The sequence below is a fragment of the Micropterus dolomieu genome, linkage group LG23, assembly GCF_021292245.1.
Source record: "Micropterus dolomieu isolate WLL.071019.BEF.003 ecotype Adirondacks linkage group LG23, ASM2129224v1, whole genome shotgun sequence".
NCBI classification, from domain to species: domain Eukaryota; kingdom Metazoa; phylum Chordata; class Actinopteri; order Centrarchiformes; family Centrarchidae; genus Micropterus; species Micropterus dolomieu.
The window spans coordinates 33,046,977-33,066,579 of NC_060172.1; the positions used below are offsets into that span (position 1 = coordinate 33,046,977).

At 43.0% G+C, this 19,603-nt stretch overlaps 1 protein-coding gene and 1 long non-coding RNA gene across 3 annotated transcripts in view; one reads left to right on the forward strand and one right to left on the reverse strand.

The window, feature by feature from the left end:
• Nucleotides 1-19,603, forward strand: part of robo3 (roundabout, axon guidance receptor, homolog 3 (Drosophila)) — an 85,966-nt gene that overhangs the window by 62,085 nt on the left and 4,278 nt on the right. The window contains exons 10-26 of one of the 2 annotated variants that reach the window (XM_046039018.1): nucleotides 1,827-2,032; nucleotides 7,563-7,644; nucleotides 8,629-8,797; nucleotides 11,094-11,260; nucleotides 11,383-11,504; nucleotides 11,657-11,873; nucleotides 12,470-12,594; nucleotides 13,175-13,358; nucleotides 13,940-14,188; nucleotides 14,429-14,468; nucleotides 14,651-14,790; nucleotides 14,990-15,271; nucleotides 16,416-16,563; nucleotides 17,085-17,303; nucleotides 17,680-17,879; nucleotides 18,280-18,387; nucleotides 19,145-19,312. In XM_046039018.1, coding sequence (XP_045894974.1) covers nucleotides 1,827-2,032; nucleotides 7,563-7,644; nucleotides 8,629-8,797; nucleotides 11,094-11,260; nucleotides 11,383-11,504; nucleotides 11,657-11,873; nucleotides 12,470-12,594; nucleotides 13,175-13,358; nucleotides 13,940-14,188; nucleotides 14,429-14,468; nucleotides 14,651-14,790; nucleotides 14,990-15,271; nucleotides 16,416-16,563; nucleotides 17,085-17,303; nucleotides 17,680-17,879; nucleotides 18,280-18,387; nucleotides 19,145-19,312 — 2,826 coding nt within the window. The remainder of the gene's footprint in view (nucleotides 1-1,826; nucleotides 2,033-7,562; nucleotides 7,645-8,628; nucleotides 8,798-11,093; nucleotides 11,261-11,382; nucleotides 11,505-11,656; nucleotides 11,874-12,469; nucleotides 12,595-13,174; nucleotides 13,359-13,939; nucleotides 14,189-14,428; nucleotides 14,469-14,650; nucleotides 14,791-14,989; nucleotides 15,272-16,415; nucleotides 16,564-17,084; nucleotides 17,304-17,679; nucleotides 17,880-18,279; nucleotides 18,388-19,144; nucleotides 19,313-19,603) is intronic. The other variant, XM_046039019.1, reaches the window with a different exon arrangement.
• LOC123962744 lies at nucleotides 11,418-12,486 on the reverse strand. Its single transcript, XR_006823051.1, has 3 exons — nucleotides 12,405-12,486; nucleotides 11,616-11,773; nucleotides 11,418-11,516 (listed from the first exon to the last, which is right to left on the reverse strand). It is a non-coding gene; the product is annotated as an uncharacterized LOC123962744 (long non-coding RNA).

Sequence of the window (19,603 nt, forward strand, 5' to 3'; positions counted from 1 at the left end):
TATATGTCCATGAGTGTCCTGCTGACGACTATGGGCGCTCGAGGGTCAAGTGAACACATGCTTACTCTTTAGGACATGTATTTATTGAACATGCCTAGGTTCACAAGCAAAGTGTTGCACTCCTCCTTATTCCTCAGATGTGAAGCCCGGCGGTGCAGCTGACGTAAACGAAGCATATAACATTCATTTCTTTTTACATTTCCATGAGCCAATAAAACATCTCTTAAAATTGTCCCTCAGTTAATGTGTACACAGTTTTCAGCAAAGTTTAGTGCAAATACACCCTCAGTGTTGGCCAAGGATCTGTTAGCATTCATTTATCTCGCACCAGCACGTGTTGTTTCCTGGCTAGCACACTGACTGCAGTCCACTTTCACGTGTAATAGATACAACATGCAGAGATACAGTAGATATTTTAAATGTGAATGGTTAATAATCAGGTTATCATTAAAAGCTTATTGACTACATGTGATAGGGAGTGGAGAGTTTGCTTTCTGGTTATGATTGTAAAAAACTCTGGGGTTTTATTCCCTTCAAACACATGCATGTAGTAAAAATGAAATATGTGTCGTTTAAAGACACTGAATTATCCACCAGGACTATATTCCAAATAATCGGTGGTTAATCTAAGATATATTGTTTGTTGGAAAGACACTTTCAATTATAATCATTTTAAATTCTGTATTCATGGAGGTTCTAACTCTTGTCAAGTGGTCCATCACTCTGACAGAAGGCAACCATGTCATAACATATTCCTGCCTGAGAAAAATCTATGTCATCGATTTGCATGCTAAACTGGGGCGGGAGCAGGGAGCGGACTTGAGAGCCTCTGGGAGTGGATGTTCTCTTATAGTGACATTTTACATTTCACATGGCAGGACAGGGCAGGCTGTGATTTTACAGGAAAACATGGAGCTTTGTAACCCAAAGAGCAAACAGCTGACTTTAGTGTGTCTTTCTGTGCTTCCATGACGATGAGGATAAAACTGAAATATTGCTAGTAATTTAAAAACAAAACAAAAACAACATCAAACATATCAACCAAGCTTACAGTAATAGTTTAACATGTAATGGAGCAAGTGAGATGTAGCATTTCCATTTAGCCTGCGATTATTGGATTCAATTTGGTTTCTGAACAGTTGAGTGCACCATTAAAAGCCCCGTAGCTTTTTTTTTTTTTTCTTGTGATGGATAGTGAGGGTGGAAAATACAGGACAGGATGTTGGGGATTTTGGATAATCCAAAATGTCTGTACAGTCTCACAGCAGCTTTCTTAAGGTTTGTTGTAGAGGGACATGTTTGAGCTTTCAAGAAAACGTATTAATACCACCATGAAGTTGACCGTGAAAGTACATAATTGTAAGAAAGAAAAAGTACATACACATTTTAGGCCATGGGTAGTTAGATAAAGAATCTATGTCTGATTATGTATTATTGTGTTGAAAAGGACATGCTTTTGGGTGCTTTGGTGTTTCTCTTTGTCCGTCGCTGGCCCAAAACTCTGTAACAAGGTCCCCCCTGACATTCGCACTGTAATGGATGTTGTTCATTTTAAATCAAAACTTAAAACTAATTTATTTAGAATGGCTTTTAATACGCAGTAGTGGTGCAACAACTTCCCTCTTCTTCTGATGATTTTAGGTGACCTTATCTGGCTTACTGTTTTTTTCTTGTCTTTTATTGAATGCTGTGTTGTTTATTCTTGGTTGATGTAAAGCACTTCAGACACCTGCTGATTGCTGTAAAGTGCTATATAAATAAATGTTGATGAATGGAGTTATGGTCTTATATTTCAAACCATCTGAGCTTGTTCTCTGTCCCTACAGCGCCTTCAGACCGTGTCCCGCCCATCATCCGCCAGGGACCAACCAATCACACTTTAGCGCCTGGTTCCACCACCCAGTTACACTGCCACATCATAGGCAACCCCATCCCCAGCATCCAATGGGAGAAAGACGGCCAGAGGATCCTGGGAAACGATGGTCGAATCAGCTTGATGGAAAACGGCACCTTCCAAATCACCAACCTCCAGGTACTGGCTGAAACCTCCCACTAAATCAAACAAGCTGCACACAAAGTTTATGAATACCCAGACTAATGAAACAGCAAATGAAAAACTTATTCTTTGCATGTGTGCTTTTTAAATTCACAGCTTTTCTGTGGTGACCTTCAGCTAACTTTAATGCACTGTATATTTATTGCTACTTCTCATTCCATCGCACCACGCCTTCCTGTAAACTCAATGAAATGTATTCACAATCTACATGTATCCCTATTTACACATCAAACACAATGCAGTTCATGCAGGGTAAACATATTCCACATGATAAAACAACTATTTTTATTACAGGGAAAGTATGAAGCACTTAAACAGGGGACATTTTTATGGTTGACTCAAATGATGAGTTTTTACGAGGGGAGGAGAGGTGGGGAATGTAACAAAACCACATCTGTGAGGTGTGATCGTCCATGATAATGAGCACGCGAGGCCATTAGCAGTCATTAGCACTGTCTTACTCCATGCTAATGAAATCCTTTCTGCCCAGAATTCCCTCCTGGGTATGAAGCAGCACCTGAGGTCACCACAGCCTCTGCGAAACTCGAGGAGGCTCACACATTAATTGATTGTGGGTTCTCAATGATTAACGATCGCTGAGACTTGTAATTAAATCCTCGATTCATCACTGCGAGTGAGGACTGGATGAATGAGAGATAGGAATGGAGGAGGCTGAGTGAGAGGGGGAGGTAGAAGGAGAAATAGTTAGAAGCCCAAAGTACATTTTATGCTGCATTCATGTCATGAGGGAATAAAAGGGAGTGACTTGACAGCTGAGAGCACCGACTTGAAAGTGCTCATGCTTTGGGACCCATTTAAAGCTGTCAAACACCATGTTGAAGTTCTCTTTGGACTTTGGTTCCGTTTGAACAGGCATGCCCTAAGTGGCGGTGGTGTATTTCGTGTCATTGTTTTGCTGCAGACATAACAACAAATGGTGTTTATGGCTGTGGATTACAGAGGTGAGATCGCACAATTACTTGTAGAAATCATTTGTTGTTCTGTTCACTTTAGTTTCTGGCTTGCAAGTGATCAGTCAGGTCAGAAACTGGACACCACGTCAGATAAACTTACTGTAGAATCATCATTTACTTTAATATTACTGTCGTTTTCTGGTAAGTGGGCACTGAAGAAGAGCACAAAGACACGCATTTCTTAGATATTGATTTGATTATCTAATCTCATGAAATCAACATCAGTCAGGATTTTGTCCAGTAAAAACTTTTTACATTTTACCCAAGATGTTAAATGTAAAAGCCGTCACATTTATCAATTTAAAAATCTCTGAACAGACCTTCGTGTGAGCTCTGCAATGATTTAACTTCAAAGTCAAAATCAAAAGAGAGTGTTAAACACATTAACGGCACAAACTTCCTTTTGCATGATAGGAAAAAAATAAAATCAGCATTCATAAAACACAGTTAACCCTGAAATAATCAGTATAAATAAGTCGATTTCAACTGGGCCCCTGAAGAGAGACAGATGGTCTGCTTGTTCCTCATACCCTGGCAATGAGGAGGTGCCATTACCCTGGGATCTCTGCCAGATACACACTAGCGCTGTCCCTCACTGGTGCCAAGACATCCTGGACAGACGGGAAGTGTGTGTGTATGTGTGTGTGTGTGTGTGTGGTGCCAGTGGGGAGGGGGGGTTAAAGAGAGGTTTTTGCTGCCGTTCTGCTAAACGGTTGATGTGGGCGTGGGGTAGGGAGTGTCTGCGGGTATGACAGGGTAAAAAAAAGGAAGGGAGAGGGACAGTTGGGAAACAGAGGAACCCAAACAAAGCCTGAGGAGTGTGAGAAGGACTACATGGACAAAAGGTAACAGAAATGTGTTGACTTTAAATCCCAGCGTGCACGTGTTATAGTCTGTAATCACACTTCCCCTCTGTACCCTCCTAGTTAAGGATCTGACAACATTATGAAACTTCTGTGTGCTATTGATGCCCATGCTAACTGGGAAGTTAGCTGGTGGTGACCAAAGAAAATGAAAAAGAGGCCAAAGTTCACATCAGTCTGTTTGACTGGCAGTGCAGAAATATCCCATGTAATCAAACCATATATAAAACCAACAAACCAAATATATATTCTCAAATTCCCTCTTTGAATTCAGAGCTCCTCTCTCCTGCCTCCCTTCCCTCCCGTTCTCCTCTTTTCCTCTCGCCTCATCCATTTTTCAGCAATCTGTTTCACTCAGCGCCCAGAGCTGCCGGCCTTGATTAATAGTCAGGTGTCCCGGCTGTTTACCCCACCCGCCCTCCGTGCCGATTCCCTATCCACCGATCAAACGCCACCATATGGGGACCCGCTTTTTACCCCCCCAGACAGACGCACCATCAGACGGCCCACAGGTCAACTCAAGGTCAGGGCCTATAGAAGAAGAGGAGGAGCAGCGAGGGATGCTGAATAGGGTGGAGAGTCACCTGTCCCGTGTCCTGCAGGACGCTCTGACATGCCACTTAGGCTTGAGTAATTCCTCTGTCAGTGTTACTGATGAGCCGGTCCAGATGCAGGAGAGGAGAATGGCAGAGTATGTGCACGCCGCTCAGCGAGGCATTAGTCATGATAGGCTCTGCCTTGCACATCCTCTGCATAATGTATAAGGTTTTCAATTGGAGTAATGTGGGCTGTGTTTGCAGAATAAGTGAATAAGGGAAGGCTGATTGTGTTTGCGGGGGATTGGGTCTGCATGTAAATTGATGTAAAATGAACTACAAAGACTGAAACATCTTAGAGCAAAACAAATGAAAAACTAATTAAAATTCATTCCTACACACACACACACACCTGTACACTCACACACACACACACACACACACAGTGCAACAGGAGAACTATGTAGAAAGGCAGCAGCCCTCACAGGTGCACTTAACAATAAAATACTCATCATTTTGTCCTCACAATGTACATTAAATGCAGCCAAGGTATCTGACACTATAATTTAGCTACTTTTACACCTACTCTGCACAGTTTATGGTTTTGTTTAGACTAATTTCTGACACAATCTTTAAGATCTTCTGCAGCTACTCAGGGGTCCATAGAAAAATTGTGCAGCTCAACTTATTTGAAAAAATTAAAATTATAATTTGACATTAGATATCCACAAATATCCAAGGATTAATAACTCACCGCTCTGAAACTTGCTCCAGTCCATGTTGCTAAGCTGGTAAGGGGAACATATACAGCTGAACTGAAGCCGTGTTTTTCAGGCCTTACTCTGCTTCTGATTGGCTAGTAGTCCTTCCTCTGCAACTCCTGATAAAGATCTTGTAGAGTTGAGATGTATCACTCTATAGCTAAAACGGAGCGTTCAACACACAGGGTGAAAAGAGGAGCTGCAGCACTGTGCAGTATGACAAAAATATGGTGTTTTTCTAAAAATGAAACCATGTAAACCTGTTCTGGTACAACAGCTAAAGAAAATGAGTAACCTGAAAATGAGCATAATATGACCACTTTAAGATTACAGACACACTAGTAAAAAATGACAACACAAAACTTAAAGATTTTCTCTCACTCCAAATGGCAGTAGTACAAATGCAAACTTGGCCAAAACTACGACAAAATACAATTAAACAGTAGCCAATGGCCAAGAGCCATCCCATCTATCAAACGGGTATGATCAAGGGGTTCTTAGGCCCATCTGATGCGGCTGTGGGCGTACATCAGACAAAAATAGTTGGGAACCACTGCAGTACTAAAATTTAAAGTTTTCAGTTCACATTCAGTTTCTCAACAAAGCACATTATGTGTATCATTAGGGACTATACAACATCTTCATAAAACATGATTTTTTGAATATCCTGAAATTGGCTTTGTTTATTGGAAAGCATTTGTCTTTTTGCTGGTGCATTGCTGTGTTTCTTGGCCGTGTTGGTTGGCAGTAGACTGAAAACAGACCTTCGTTGGAAAAAGAAATGCAAGGGGGTTTGTTTGTGGCGTATTGTTTTGGGTAATGGTGAGACAAAGCAATCACATTTAAGAAGTCTATTTGGAGTAACAGATGAGTTTGAAGACTTATTACACACCAAAGCACTGCACAGCTGGTTATCTCTTTTGATTTTAATGTCATTTTATCTTCTGCTGCAATGACCGTGAGAGAAACAGTAGAAATACGGCATTGAGTAATCTGTCAGGAATTAGTGTTTGCACATATTTGTTCAGCCTTTTTTTTGCTGGAGCACTCTTTGTCAGCACTACTTCAAATACTTTTTTTCACACCACGCTGATGTCTTTCTGAACTGAAAATGAAAGAGAAAAGACAGAAACAAAGTAAAAAACAAAGAGAGACAAAAAAGAATGACCCGGAGCAGTGAAGCTAAAGCAACAGAAACATGTTTAGAGACACGGCTCCTGCGAGTTCTTACTACCTCAGTGTCACATTGAGAGATTCCCCAGTGTAGAGACCCCCAACATCTCCCTCTGTTGTAAGCAATTTCACAGCCCGTCTAGCTTTTGGCTTGCCTTCCCAAAAATGTAATAGCCAGCATTCACATGTGCACACACACACACAGGCACATTTATCACACACCTTAATTACATCTGCTCATAGCCTGCCCAGAATGCTAAGTAGCTGTTGAGTATAGAGACTGGAGCCTCAGAAATTTCTAGACCTCTAGCCGGTCATTAAAATTCTGTCCTTTGATCCTTCCTTTAACTTTCCTTCTCTGCCATGTAGGAATCAGACGAGGAACATAAAAGCCACCAGCTTGACTTTAGCTTTCACTTCAAATAGGTCCAGAGAGAATTCATCTTTTATGATAAAATTGAAATAACTATGATTGACAAACGTAGGAGCGGTTAAATAAAGCACACGTTATGTTAAGGTTTACTTAATTAGAATGCAAATATTCATATGCAGTTAACAGTAATCAATGCCCAACAGAAGCAGGGTGGTTTTTTTTTTTTGGTTTTTTTTACAATAAATGAATAATGATGAACACATTTGGATAAACATAACAAATTTATTGGCTGATTGCTGCATTTCACTTAAAAATCTTGGCTGAAATGTGATGAAATTTAAATTACTGACGAACGACTTCACATCCAAACCATGCTATTTAAATCAGTTTGCTTTAACATGAGGCCTCATGTGAAACTAAAGTTTGTTCATCTTTACGTTATTACATCTGCCCATGCATCACTCAGCAGTACTTCATTTCCATCTTATATGGTCATATGATTCCTGTAGAGGAGAGAGGTGTCACACGTATTGCCACAAATGGGAGCTACAAGCTGCTATACACTGATACTAAAACACCAGTCTTACTTTGATGTGAAAGTTGAAAGAGTCACCTGGTCGGCTTTGTGTGAGTAACAGCTCTCTGTTCTGCTTCCCTCTGCTCAGTACTCGGAGTACAAACACTCTCGTTTGAGAGATATGACATTTAGTCTCAATCACTAGTAATGGGTACATTAGCACAGTCTCACTCTCTCACACACACACACACACACACACACACACACTCACACACACTAAACTAACGATACACATTTTACTGTTGCCAGGAAACCGACTCTGGTGTTTACACCTGCCTGGCTTCCAGCTCCAGTGGAGAGACGAGTTGGAGTGGAGTGCTCACGGTCAAAGGTAAATTGTCTCTGCATGATTAAAGTACAGCTCTATGAAGTGGCAACAAATAACAACACAAAAGTGTAAATACATAAAAATAACCTTTTATGCAGCTGAAAACACAAGTGTCTGAAAACTAATTTCTGCACTATTATTAATTTAGGTAACTTTGGAAAAGTCACTGTGTAACACTCTTAATTAACAGCAATGAAATGATGAGTTATAGATTAAAGTGGGACTGCAGATAAGAAAAATTATGCACTAAGTAATTCTCAGTGTGTGATAATTCTTTAAAAAGTAACAAGGTGTGTTATTTGTGACCATTTAATTGCTCAAACCAAACAGATAACTGAGTCTAATTAAAAGACTTAGCCCCTGCTGGTCCTGGGCAGACTGCAAACATAAATGACTGTAAGTACATGAATGTGAAGCTGGATGTTAAAAACCAGCGAGCACTTTTCTGGGGATAATTAAAGGTTAAAACATTCTAATGCGCTCATTGGGGATGTAATGGTGAGATACCGTCAGTTAGTGCTGCAGCTCAAAGACACAGTTGGATCACAGTGCTGTGTGAGGCTATGCCCTTTTTATTCTTTCCACAACTCATTAGGCATTAGTACATAAAATATTTCAAGCTGTAGAGATTCCATTAGTGGCATTAAACGAAGGAGTAACAAGTTGACAAGCTGCTCTGATGACACCTAAGTATGTTATTTAACCATTAGCGTTGTAATGGTTTGTTAAGATCTAATAGCTGTCATGAAAAGCAAAGTTGTGAAGTCTGTTAGAAGTGAGGAACTCAGCCTGCAGCGACGGTGATGCAAATGTTCAGTCAACATTAGCGGGATAACACAGAGGACATTATGAAACGGTAACGCTGAAGGCTGATGTTGCAGCTTAATCAAGTGTGCGTCCTCTCTCTGTTTTCATTTCTCTCCCTCCTCTCTCCCTCCTGCTTCCTGCCTCCGTCTTTGTTTCCTCCTCCGTTCCCCCACCGTCCAGAGAGCGCAGACCCATCAGTAGCTCAGGCCACAGAGCCCTTCCAGTTGCCAGGTCCGCCGCACAAACCCATAGTCACAGATGTGTCCAAGAACAGCGTCTCTCTGACCTGGCAGCCCAACGCGCATGAGGGAGGAGCTGCTGTCACCTCCTACATCATCGAGGCATTCAGGTGTGTTTCGGAAAATCTTGGTTCCAGAAAAGGCAGCTGCAAATTCACTAGTGGACACACACTTTATGTCTTCACATCTTCACAGTCCTCAAGGACAGATTAGATTTTTTTTGTCGGGGACCCTTCACCAGTATGCTTTTTTAGGAAATAATTGTCACAAATCATTCCTCTTCTTTATTTAGCAGTCAAGGCTGTGTTCTTATTGTATTGAATTTTAATGCAAAAGTATTGGTTCTCTCAGAAAAGAAAACCTTTTCATTTCAGGACACTAAAACTCAGTCACTGAAGCCCAGACTAATGAAATGCGTTCTTCAAATGAGTCGAGCTGCCACATTTATTCATAATTATTAGTCCTTGAAAATAAGACTCAGTCCTCAAAAGAATGCAGAATAATTCAATAAAAAAAGGTTTAAGGAATGTAACATTTCATTTCAGGTTTTACAGACAAGCAGTTCATAGAGACAAACACGTGACGGGTCTCTGCTGTCAGAAACCTTCAGGTCCTGCCGCCTGAGAGGAAGTCCACCTTGGATTAATTAGGGGAAAAGTAGATTTAGCGGAGCAGGAAGAGTGGCTTGGCGGATGTAAGGAAGCCTCCAGATGAAGATAGGGACAGCGTTATGGGGAAATGTGTCCTTCCAATTCGATAAAGAGGGGAACACAGTCAGAGTTTAATCAGATCCAGACGTCCACCGTGGCCCATAGCAGCCGCAGAGCTTTTCCAAGTAACGCAAACTGATTCTTTGTAAAGCAGCTGGAGGGTACCGGTGGGATGTTTGCAATAACATTTCCTTGCCTGAGGTGCTATGGTTTGTTTGTAGGAGCACAGGGAAGATCGAGGGTTGGGGCTTGTGTGTGTGATTGTGTACATATGCAATGTGTAATGTTGTTTATTTAACGTACAAAGGCAGACTTTTCATTTTCCTGGTGAAACAGCATTCATTTTCTTCGTTTTTTGGGGCCACAGCCTTGTGTGTGAGTGTGTGAACTCCCTCTGAGCTGCTCTTGTACAAAGTTTCCTTGAATCTAGCGCCAGTCCGCCGCAGTGAGGCCTGCACACACACACACACACACACACACACAACAAGAGTTGAGTATTCATCTGTATTCATCATTTTCCTCTTTGGTCTAATTGTGCTGTTCAGCAGTGAAGCTACTTCACCACAAACCCCCACAGTAACCTTGGGGAACATCTAAAAGTGACAAACAAATGGTTGGGGGTAGGCCTTTGTGACTGCTGCTCTGCCAAGGTGACAGTACATTCACAGAGAAGAAGGGAGCGACGTGATGAAGAATGACCAGGGTTGAGCGGTGGCGAGATTATGCATCTGGGGGACAGCCACAAGGCTAAGAACATGCTCCCATTTCCTGTTGGCAGCTGTGCCTTCTCAGGAGCCTCAATGCATTATTCATCAGGACAGCAAATTGTATCATTTGGAGGAGATCTCCTAGTGAGCAGAAACTTCTCTGAAACAAGTGACTTCGCTCACATATGCTGTTGTTTACCAGATAAGAAATATTAGAGGAGGCCAAAAATAGATCCTGCTGTTGGCTGATCTTCTCATGCATTGTTTAATTGTGTTCCTGCACATCAAATCAGCATTGCGGTATGAAACTTGTACTGTACAAATTTGAGGTACCCGTACTTTACAAAAGTATTTTCTTTTTGTGCCACTCACTTACTGTTTACGATACAACAATTATTTGACAGATATAGTGATAAAAACATACAATGGTATTTATTGTTTTGCCCAACTCTTGGTGACGGTTTCACTGTGGACTCTGGGTAATTGTGTTTTCTCACTTTTTCCTGAAGTTTTACAAACCCAAGCTATCATTCGATAGTTCAAATTCATAATGAGTTGAGTTGCATAATAATCATTCGTTGCAGCCTTTTCAAAAATGACTTAAAATGAGCTCAACCTCATCTAGCTATGCTGCATACATAGTAATGCATGAGTAATAATAACCCAATGATGTTATACTTACATTCTTTCACTAAGTGACATCTTGATTGCAGGACTTGTTGGGAAGGATTTTTACAGTGTGCTACTTTTACTTAAGTCAACTTAAGTAGAGGAAGGTATTCTTTCTCTAGCACTGTTGTCTTTCCACAGTGTAAGAAAGTACCAAATATGCTCAGAGAATTGTTAAATTGCACATACCATGCAGCGCAGGTCATAGATTCCATCTCAGGAAACATTTTGGTGTGCAGGAAAACCCACATTCAAATTTAGTCTGTCATATTGTTATCAGACATTGAACATCAGTTTTTTTTTCTCCCGTCCTTTCACAGCCAATCAGCAGGCAGCACATGGCAGACTGTAGCTGACATGGTCAAGATGGAAACACACACAATCACCGGCCTTCTCCCCAACACCATCTACCTGTTCATAGTCCGAGCTGTCAACGCCTACGGCCTGAGTGACCCGAGCCCCATCTCTGAGCCTGTCAGAACCCAAGGTCCGCCTGCACCTCCCTCGCACCAAATAAAACAATCTTGAAATATAAAGAATCTTGAAAAACCCCACAGTAGTTTGTGCAGCAGCACTCTAAGGAGAAGTGAATGTGTGTGTTTCCCTCAGATGTGAGTCCTACCGGTCAGGGGGTGGACCACAGGCAAGTGCAGAGGGAGCTGGGAGAGGTGGCCGTCCAGCTGCAGGAGCCTGTCACGCTAACAACAGCTTCCATCCGAGTATCCTGGACTGTGAGTGGCTCTCTGTTTTAGTAAGGGACAGAGCGTTTAAAGGGTTCAGTTAGGGTTCTGGAATAGAGAAATGTATTACTTAACGTCATGTCTCTAGCTCCTCTCTCTCACCTTTTTCTAAATTCCCCCTCTGTCGCTCTCAATTCATCAAGGTTGACCGTCAGTCTCAGTACGTCCAGGGCTACCGTCTCTTCTACCGACCCAGCGGGGGAACCTGGATCCTCCAGGACATCAACTCCCCTTCCGAACGCAGCACCATCCTCACCAACCTGCTCAAAGGAACCGAGTATGAGATAAAGATCCGTCCCTATTTCGATGAATTCCAGGGCAAGGACAGCCGAACGTTACTGGTTCGAACCCCGGAAGAAGGTAATAAATCGGGAACATGTCTGTACCAGAACGAGATTCAAAGAAAACCTCTTTTAATAAACTAGTCGAGGTTTACTTTGACTTTGCGGGGCATAGGAAATGGCTGTTCATTAGCTTGTCTTACACCACATGAATCGTAGTAATGTTATCTCATTCTGGGGTTAATTTTATATCCAACACAATTTGGGTTCATTTATATTGATCCATATTTTCATTAAATTCAGCCTCCACACACACTGATGTTTGCAGCCTGAGGTTCTCAGAAGGTTTATATTGGTTGATCCAAACTCTAGATTAAAAACAAGAGAGCACAGTGTTTTTTTTGCCATCAGCACTTATAGACTTTGGATCGACCTGCCTGCCTGAGCTTAGTCTAGCAAAAAACATTATTAACTTTTTAAAGCCCTCGATAAAACGTAATTTCCCCTCCTGTTACAGCTCACTTTCATGTTTCTGTGTTTTATATGTGCTCACCTTTATGGCCTTGAACAAGACATTAAACAACAGTTTAAATGTTCTGTTCTCACTTACTAATTATTATTCCAGTCAGGTTTTTTGATGAAATGACTGTGAATGCTCTCCTCCGCCTCTCACAGTTCCCAGTGCCCCACCCAGAGCTGTCACAGTGGCAACAGTGAAGCTAAGCAACAGCTCCAGCATCAGCGTCTCCTGGGAGCCTCCGCCCAGCGAAATGCGAAACGGCATCATCCAGGAGTACAGGGTAAACACACCTCGGCAGAGTGGAGTCACATGTCACAGTGAGACAAGGCAACAAGCAGTAGGAACAGCACGCAGCTGCTGGAAGACACTGCCACTGCCTCCTTTCACACAAACCAAGAATTTTCTTCATTTCCTTCCATTTAATTTATACTAATCACAAAAAAAATGTAGATTAAAGGAAGCTGGGGGTGTGTGGAGGATTGTGGACAGCGCTAAAGAGGCTGAAATTCAATCTCATGAAGATCAACCCAATATTTGTTCATTCATTGTACACGCAGAGATAAATCCTTTCCAGCGGAAAAGAAAAATCCTACGGCTGTGATTTTAAGACTTCAAACGTACAGCACACTGGTTAGTGGTCAAGTTCAGTGACGGCTGTACATTTATGGACAGGGAATATCTGTCTGTGCTTTGATCTCATTTTGCACAGATCTAACGTTGCAGCACATTGTTAACCATTTCATCAGTGAATGAAATTGCAAATGCAGTAGCATAGGCCGGCAAGGATCTAAAAGTGTCACACCTGAGACTGAAATGAGCTGCATAACAAATTCAGTGCCAACTCTTTGTGTCCCAACAAGGTATGGTGTGTGGGCAACGGCGGCGATAACCAGACGCGCTACTACATCAACAAGACGGTGGACGGAAACGCGTTGTCCACGGTGTTGAAAGGCCTGGTGCCCGGCGTGCTCTACCAGGTGGAGGTGGCGGCGGTGACCAGTGCCGGCATCGGCATTCGCAGTCAGCCGGTGTCTATCCTCATCAGTGAGTCCGCCATGACAAAAACAGCTGAAGAACTAGATGAAGGAACAACACCAGCATGTTTATTTATTTATTTCTGCTTTTAGCCATGCTAGCAGTGTTGCCCTATGGATTGTTTTCTGTCTGTCAGTCAGTCCAAGAAACAGGCTATGTCAACAACTATCAGATGGCTTGCCACGACATTTTGTACACATATTCATGTGGCACAGAGGATGAATCCTGATCATCTGGCTGATCACCTAACTTTTTCCTCAGCTTTACTTTGTGTTTAGTGGTAATTAGCAAATGTTGCCATGCTGACATTCGCATTTAGCTCAAAGCACTGCTATGCCTAATGTTGTTTTGACCCTATCTCTATCATTTTGCTACTGCTTTAGGCTTACTAATGTATTATAAGGATATAAACATGTACTTGGTTTGTTTGTTATTGATTGTTTGGCTATAAAAACATTAAAATCTATGAAATCCATTGGATGGATAAAACAACAGATCAACAGAGAAAATTGTCCAGTAGTTTTCCCTCAGTTCTTCCTTGTAATGTTATTTTCTCTATCTCTCTTCTCCCTCCCATTGTCTTCCCCCAGAGCTGCCAGCTGACCAGCCCTCCATGCCAGGCGGCGGAAGCGGCGGTGGCTCCAGCGACGGCGGCGACGAGAGCAGCGTGAGTCTGGCCGAGCAGATCACTGATGTGGTCAAGCAGCCGGCGTTCATCGCAGGCATCGGCGGAGCCTGCTGGGTCATCCTCATGGGCTTCAGCGTCTGGATCTACTGCCGGCGCAAGAAGAGGAAGGAGCTGAGCCACTACACTGCCTCCTTCGCCTACACACCAGCAGGTCAGGGAGAATTATTAAGCTGTGAAATGATATACGGTCACTGACCTGAGGCTCTCTGTGTCTGCATGGAAATAACCTAAAGTGGCATTTAGATTGTAACCCAGGGTATTTCAGATTTACACCTTTAGGAGCAAGTATGATTTATTTAATACAGCAAGAAGAATTACCATTAAAAATAGCCACAGTGTAGTGGCTATCACGTAGGCGTCCTCCTAATCACTCTCTTTCTGTCTTCTGCAGTTGGTTTCCCTCATGGAGAGGGATCAGGACTCAATGGAAGGTAATTCAGTAATATCCTACATGTAGATTCTGTTATGTATCTGTATTCTGTCCTCTCTTATATGTCTCCTAAAGTACCCATGATGCCTTCCTTTTGTTGTTTTTCTTTTTTCCATCTGGACAGTCGTTGCTGTTGTACTGTGTCCCTCCATGCCTTAAATTAATGCCAGAATGTCTCTGTAGGCCAGGCGTGCTGGGAGGCAACATGGGCAACTACCCATGGCTGGCAGACTCTTGGCCCACCACCAACCTGGTCCACAGTGGTAAAGAGGCCGTCAACTGCTGCACCGCCAATCACGACACAGCTGAGAGATACTACAATGGTAGGAAGCTGCTTAAACAGAAGAGCTCGGTAGATACAGTCGTTGTGCTTGTGTTCTGGCTGTTGTAGTAGATTTTCTTATTAAGTTGAAGCTCCATTGAGCGTGCTGATAAGTACTGGCATTCACTATGACAAAACTGAGCTAATAGACTTCTAATAACGCATGAAAACTGCTAACTCTTAACTCCATCCCTGTGTAGAAGCTGGTATCTCCAACTACCTGAATCAGACGGAGAAATACAGCATGGGCGGCTCCACCGAAGGTCCCATTTACAGCACCATCGATGCCACCAGCGAGGACCTGCACAGCTTCACCTACGCCCAGCACAACTCCACCACCCCCTATGCCTCCACCTCCATCATGCCCTTCACCAACCAGACGCAGGTGCCGGCCCACAGCGGCGAGCAACAGGACGAGGTCCACTGGATCAACCAGCCGGGGACCTCCGGAGCTCAGTACGCTCAGCCGGACCGCTGCAACGGTGAGGACGTGACCTTTTCAGTCTGTGTTCAGTACAGACAGACCATGTTGTTGTGCAGCTTACCAGCAGAACCAGCTCAACATGTTCTAGTTCTCTGTATGCAGTGAATGTTTTTGAAAGCAATGCTTTATCCAACATCTCCAGTCTCCAGACCCAACAGCTCTACTGACCAATCGCTGTTCCTCATCCCATTTACCCTAGACTAAGAAAATAATATCAAAGACCTACTTTTTCTTAAGCTTTTAGCCTTTGAGATGTTATTAAGACTACCTGATTTCCCCTAATCTATAGTCATTATTCAGTGGTTTTCTATAGTTATTTCACATTTATCCACAATTATATTAATTAGAGCAGAAATTAATAGTCAAGAAATTGATTAGTTGAGTGACAAAAACTTTATCTGCCCCTGTTTTGACATTCAAGTCATTTTCCAAGCAAAAATAACAATAATTATCTGCTTCCAGCTTCTCAGCTGAGAGGACTTCCTGCTTTACTTTGTTGTCTGTGATATTAAACTGAATATTTTAGAAGTTCAGATTGTTGGTTGGGTGAACAAGCAATTTGAAGATGTCACCCCGGGCTTTGGGAAATGGTGCATTTTCCACCATTTTATAGACCAAATAATTGATTATTCAAGTAAATAATGAGATTAATGGGCAATTAAAATAATCATTCAGTCGCAGGCTATATTTTCCTTCATTTTCTATAATTAACTTATGCATTGATCCGGTTACGTTTGTCACCTGTTCACAGTTTTTAATTGTGTTCTGTAGATAAATGTACTTGCCTTTGCTTTAGTGCTGCACACAGGAAAAACAACTTTCTTGAAGGGTTAAATAAAAATCTAATTTTTGTTGGCCCATTTTGCCCGACTCTCATACTTACATTTACATTTATTCATTTAGCTGACGCTTTTATCCAAAGTGACTTACAATTGCTATACATGTCAGAGGTCACACGCCTCTGGAGCAACGAGGGGTTAAGTCTCTTGCTCAGGGACACAATGGTGGATGGGTCACAGCAGTACTCTCACACTTATATGCATGTCTTTTAGCCACAGGCACCTCTGCTGGTGAGCAGCTCAATGTGATCAAGCAGCTTCTTCAAGTGAATCATTGTGTTTCTCTCTCCGTCTGTTTTATAGGTAAGCCCAAGCAGAAGGCGATGGGTAAGGCTGTCAAGACCCCGTCTCTGACCTGGATGGAAGCGTTGCCCCCGCCTCCCCCCGTTGGAGAGCTGGAACAGCGTGAGCAGGACGACCAGCCCCCAGAGCACGAGGACATGGACATAGGGTACACACACACACACACATCTCTATAAATGAGTTTTACACTGCTACATCATCATTTAGACTTACTGTCACCTCTAACAGGCACATTAAGTATTGAACCCAACGTGGCTCTCATGCCTCTTGCTTTAACAACTCAATTACCTGGGCCGTGATCAGTTGCTTTAGTGATTTAGCTGTTTTCCTAACCCTTAAAACACAATTAGCTGTGTACCTCCTCACCAGTCGCTCTCTGCAAACCTCAGAGCAAACTATCATTCAGTATCATGCTCATAGCAGCAATTCCACCCAAATGGAAGCTTAGCCTCCTGCTGCTTTGCCAACGGCAAGGCCCTCTTAGTTGAGTCGAGCCTGAAAGAACAGCATTAATCTTTAAGCTGCATAGCGAGCTGGAACTGAAGGCGCCACTGAGACGTCAGGCTGCCCCGCAACAAATATATTTTAAGAACACACATACAGATAATATCCAGCTACATCACTTACACTGCATCATCTAGCTGTAACACTCTTCTTTTTGCTGCGTAGCTCGGATGAGGAGTGGTGTCCTCCCCTCCCAGAGAGGACCTACCTGATGGAAGGCTGCGAGGATGGGACCGCTCCCCTGCAGAGGAACAACGCCTCCTCTCCAGCCACCTCCTACAGTCACCAGTCGACTGCCACGCTCACCCCATCGCCTCACGAGGAGCCCCGAGCCCCCCATGACCTCCCTCGCCTCAACCAGCTGGATGGCCAGCAGCTGTCACGGTATGTGAACGGGCTCGCCGTTGGCTGGTACCTCATTGTTGTGTTCGTCTTTGAATCTACTGATGAGCTTGAATTCTTCTGATTAACTGAATGCAAACCTCCTCTCTGTTTTGTGGAAGGAAGGTTATTCTAAGATTATTTTAATCCTCATGTTTTTCCCCACAGATTGTACTGTCCACTGTTTACTGCTTAGGTTACAGAAGGTCATGTAAGATGTTAAATTACCCATTTAAATAACAATGAAGGAGCTAAAATCATAACAGGAGAAGACAGCGACTAAAAAAAACATGCACCCAATTTATACTGAACTAAAGATTTAGCTTCCGATCCCACTGATTTGTTCTCTGCAGTGACATGTTGCCCTTACTTCCCATAGCAGAAGGTTACCCTGCAGTCCAGTGCCAGCTCTTCAGGCGCCGAGCCCGCCACTCACCCAGTCCAACCCCAACCTCTCTGGCCAACAGCATCACGGCTCATCAGAGGTTGGCACGCTGCAGTGCCAAAGTCCTGCCCACCGCTGCCTCCACAGCCAGGGGCCAGCTCTGAATGAAGACACCGTCAGCGCGACTACACCCGGTAAAGTAACTGGCAATGCCGTGTGCTGACACATGCAAGCCTGCACGTAACACACACACGCACACACACACACACACACACACACGCACACACACACACACACACACACACACACACACACACACACACACACACACACACACACACACACACACACACACACACACACATACACACACACACACACACACACACACATACACACACACACACACACAGGCACATTAGCAAACAAGATCATGAAAGCTTAACATTCATGTATGCATTCACCCTAGAACTGTGTTGATGTGCTGTTTGTAATTTAAATAATCCATATGCATCGGATCCATCAAATGTCGGTTCAGTATGGAGGGGAAAAAAACACTTTCTGATGTGTATGTTTTTTCCTTCCCCCATACAGTGCAAAGTCGCTCATCTCCAGCGGAAACATGCACTCCTCCCAACCAAAAATCCCGAGTGAAAAAAAAGGTGTCTAAGAGTTCAGCATACAGGAGAGATATACAAGGAGGTGAGTGGTTTCACTTGGATTTATTTAAGTTCACTTGAGGGATATGGGACGATAACTTCTACATTTCTGTTTCTCATTACTGACCACTGGCATTTTCTCAAAGTCAGTGTGTTACTGAGCATACAAGGGACTGTTCCCTATTAGAACTAGGACACCAAATGTTCTTCTCAGTAGCTGAATATGCAGCTTTGCTGCAAAGCCAAAACCATGTTCACAGTTATTTTCTGTTTCTATTCTATTGCACTTTGTCAGTGAGTGAATACATACACCCCATAATAATCCAGCACAGGCACACAGATATTCTGCAGCACTATCTGTGATTGACTATTTACAACTCTGATACACAGGCAAGATGTGAGGCCAATGTTCCTGATTATGTACATATACATGCGTTCATGTTTAGAGAACCATCTCACAAACAGATTGGATATTATAATCTAAAGTTGCACTGCATTGTAGTAACCTTCAAACAGCACGTGGCTGAATCACACAATCAGAACCCTCATATTAACAAGCAGAAAGTCAGAAGATTTCCCATGTTTTCTAAAAGAAAAAGCTGTAACTCAGGTTCTCTTAATTATACACTGGAAAACAGACAACATGAACAAATTCTCTTTTTTGAAAGCAGTTTAAAGCTGCCATGTAAGAGAAACCTGGCAGTAAAATGTGCTTGAAAAAAGGCTGCTAGAATGATGTTCCTTATATTCTAAAGAGGCATTCTCCATGCATGCTGTTCCCTCCACTTCTTTCTGTTTAGACCTGCCCCCACCTCCGGAGCCGCCCCCAGAGGAGAACAGGTTACAAGGCCCCCAGGGGTGCATGGAGGCCAGCAATGCACTGAATGGCGCTCTATCCTCCCTGGAGAGGAGCGAGTACAGCAGCAGCAGCCACCAACGGAAAGGCTCAGGACTACGACACACTGACAGTGAGCAAAAAGTTTTGCAGAATTGCATAATTTGGTTTAAGGGTTCTACTTGTATATTTCTCTTAGGTAGAGTAAAATGTGGACACATATCCTTGCTACTGCACTGCAGTGTTTTCTACCCCAGTGTTACCCAGTAGAGTAAACTGGGACTGGCTGGAACACAAACACTTGTGTCCGTGACTGGTTGCTAGATCTTTACTTATGAATGATTTATAACATGCAGCTGTATGTTGGTGGCCATAAATTAAATGCAGCTGTCTAAATGAACCTTCATTTTCCCACTAAGACACT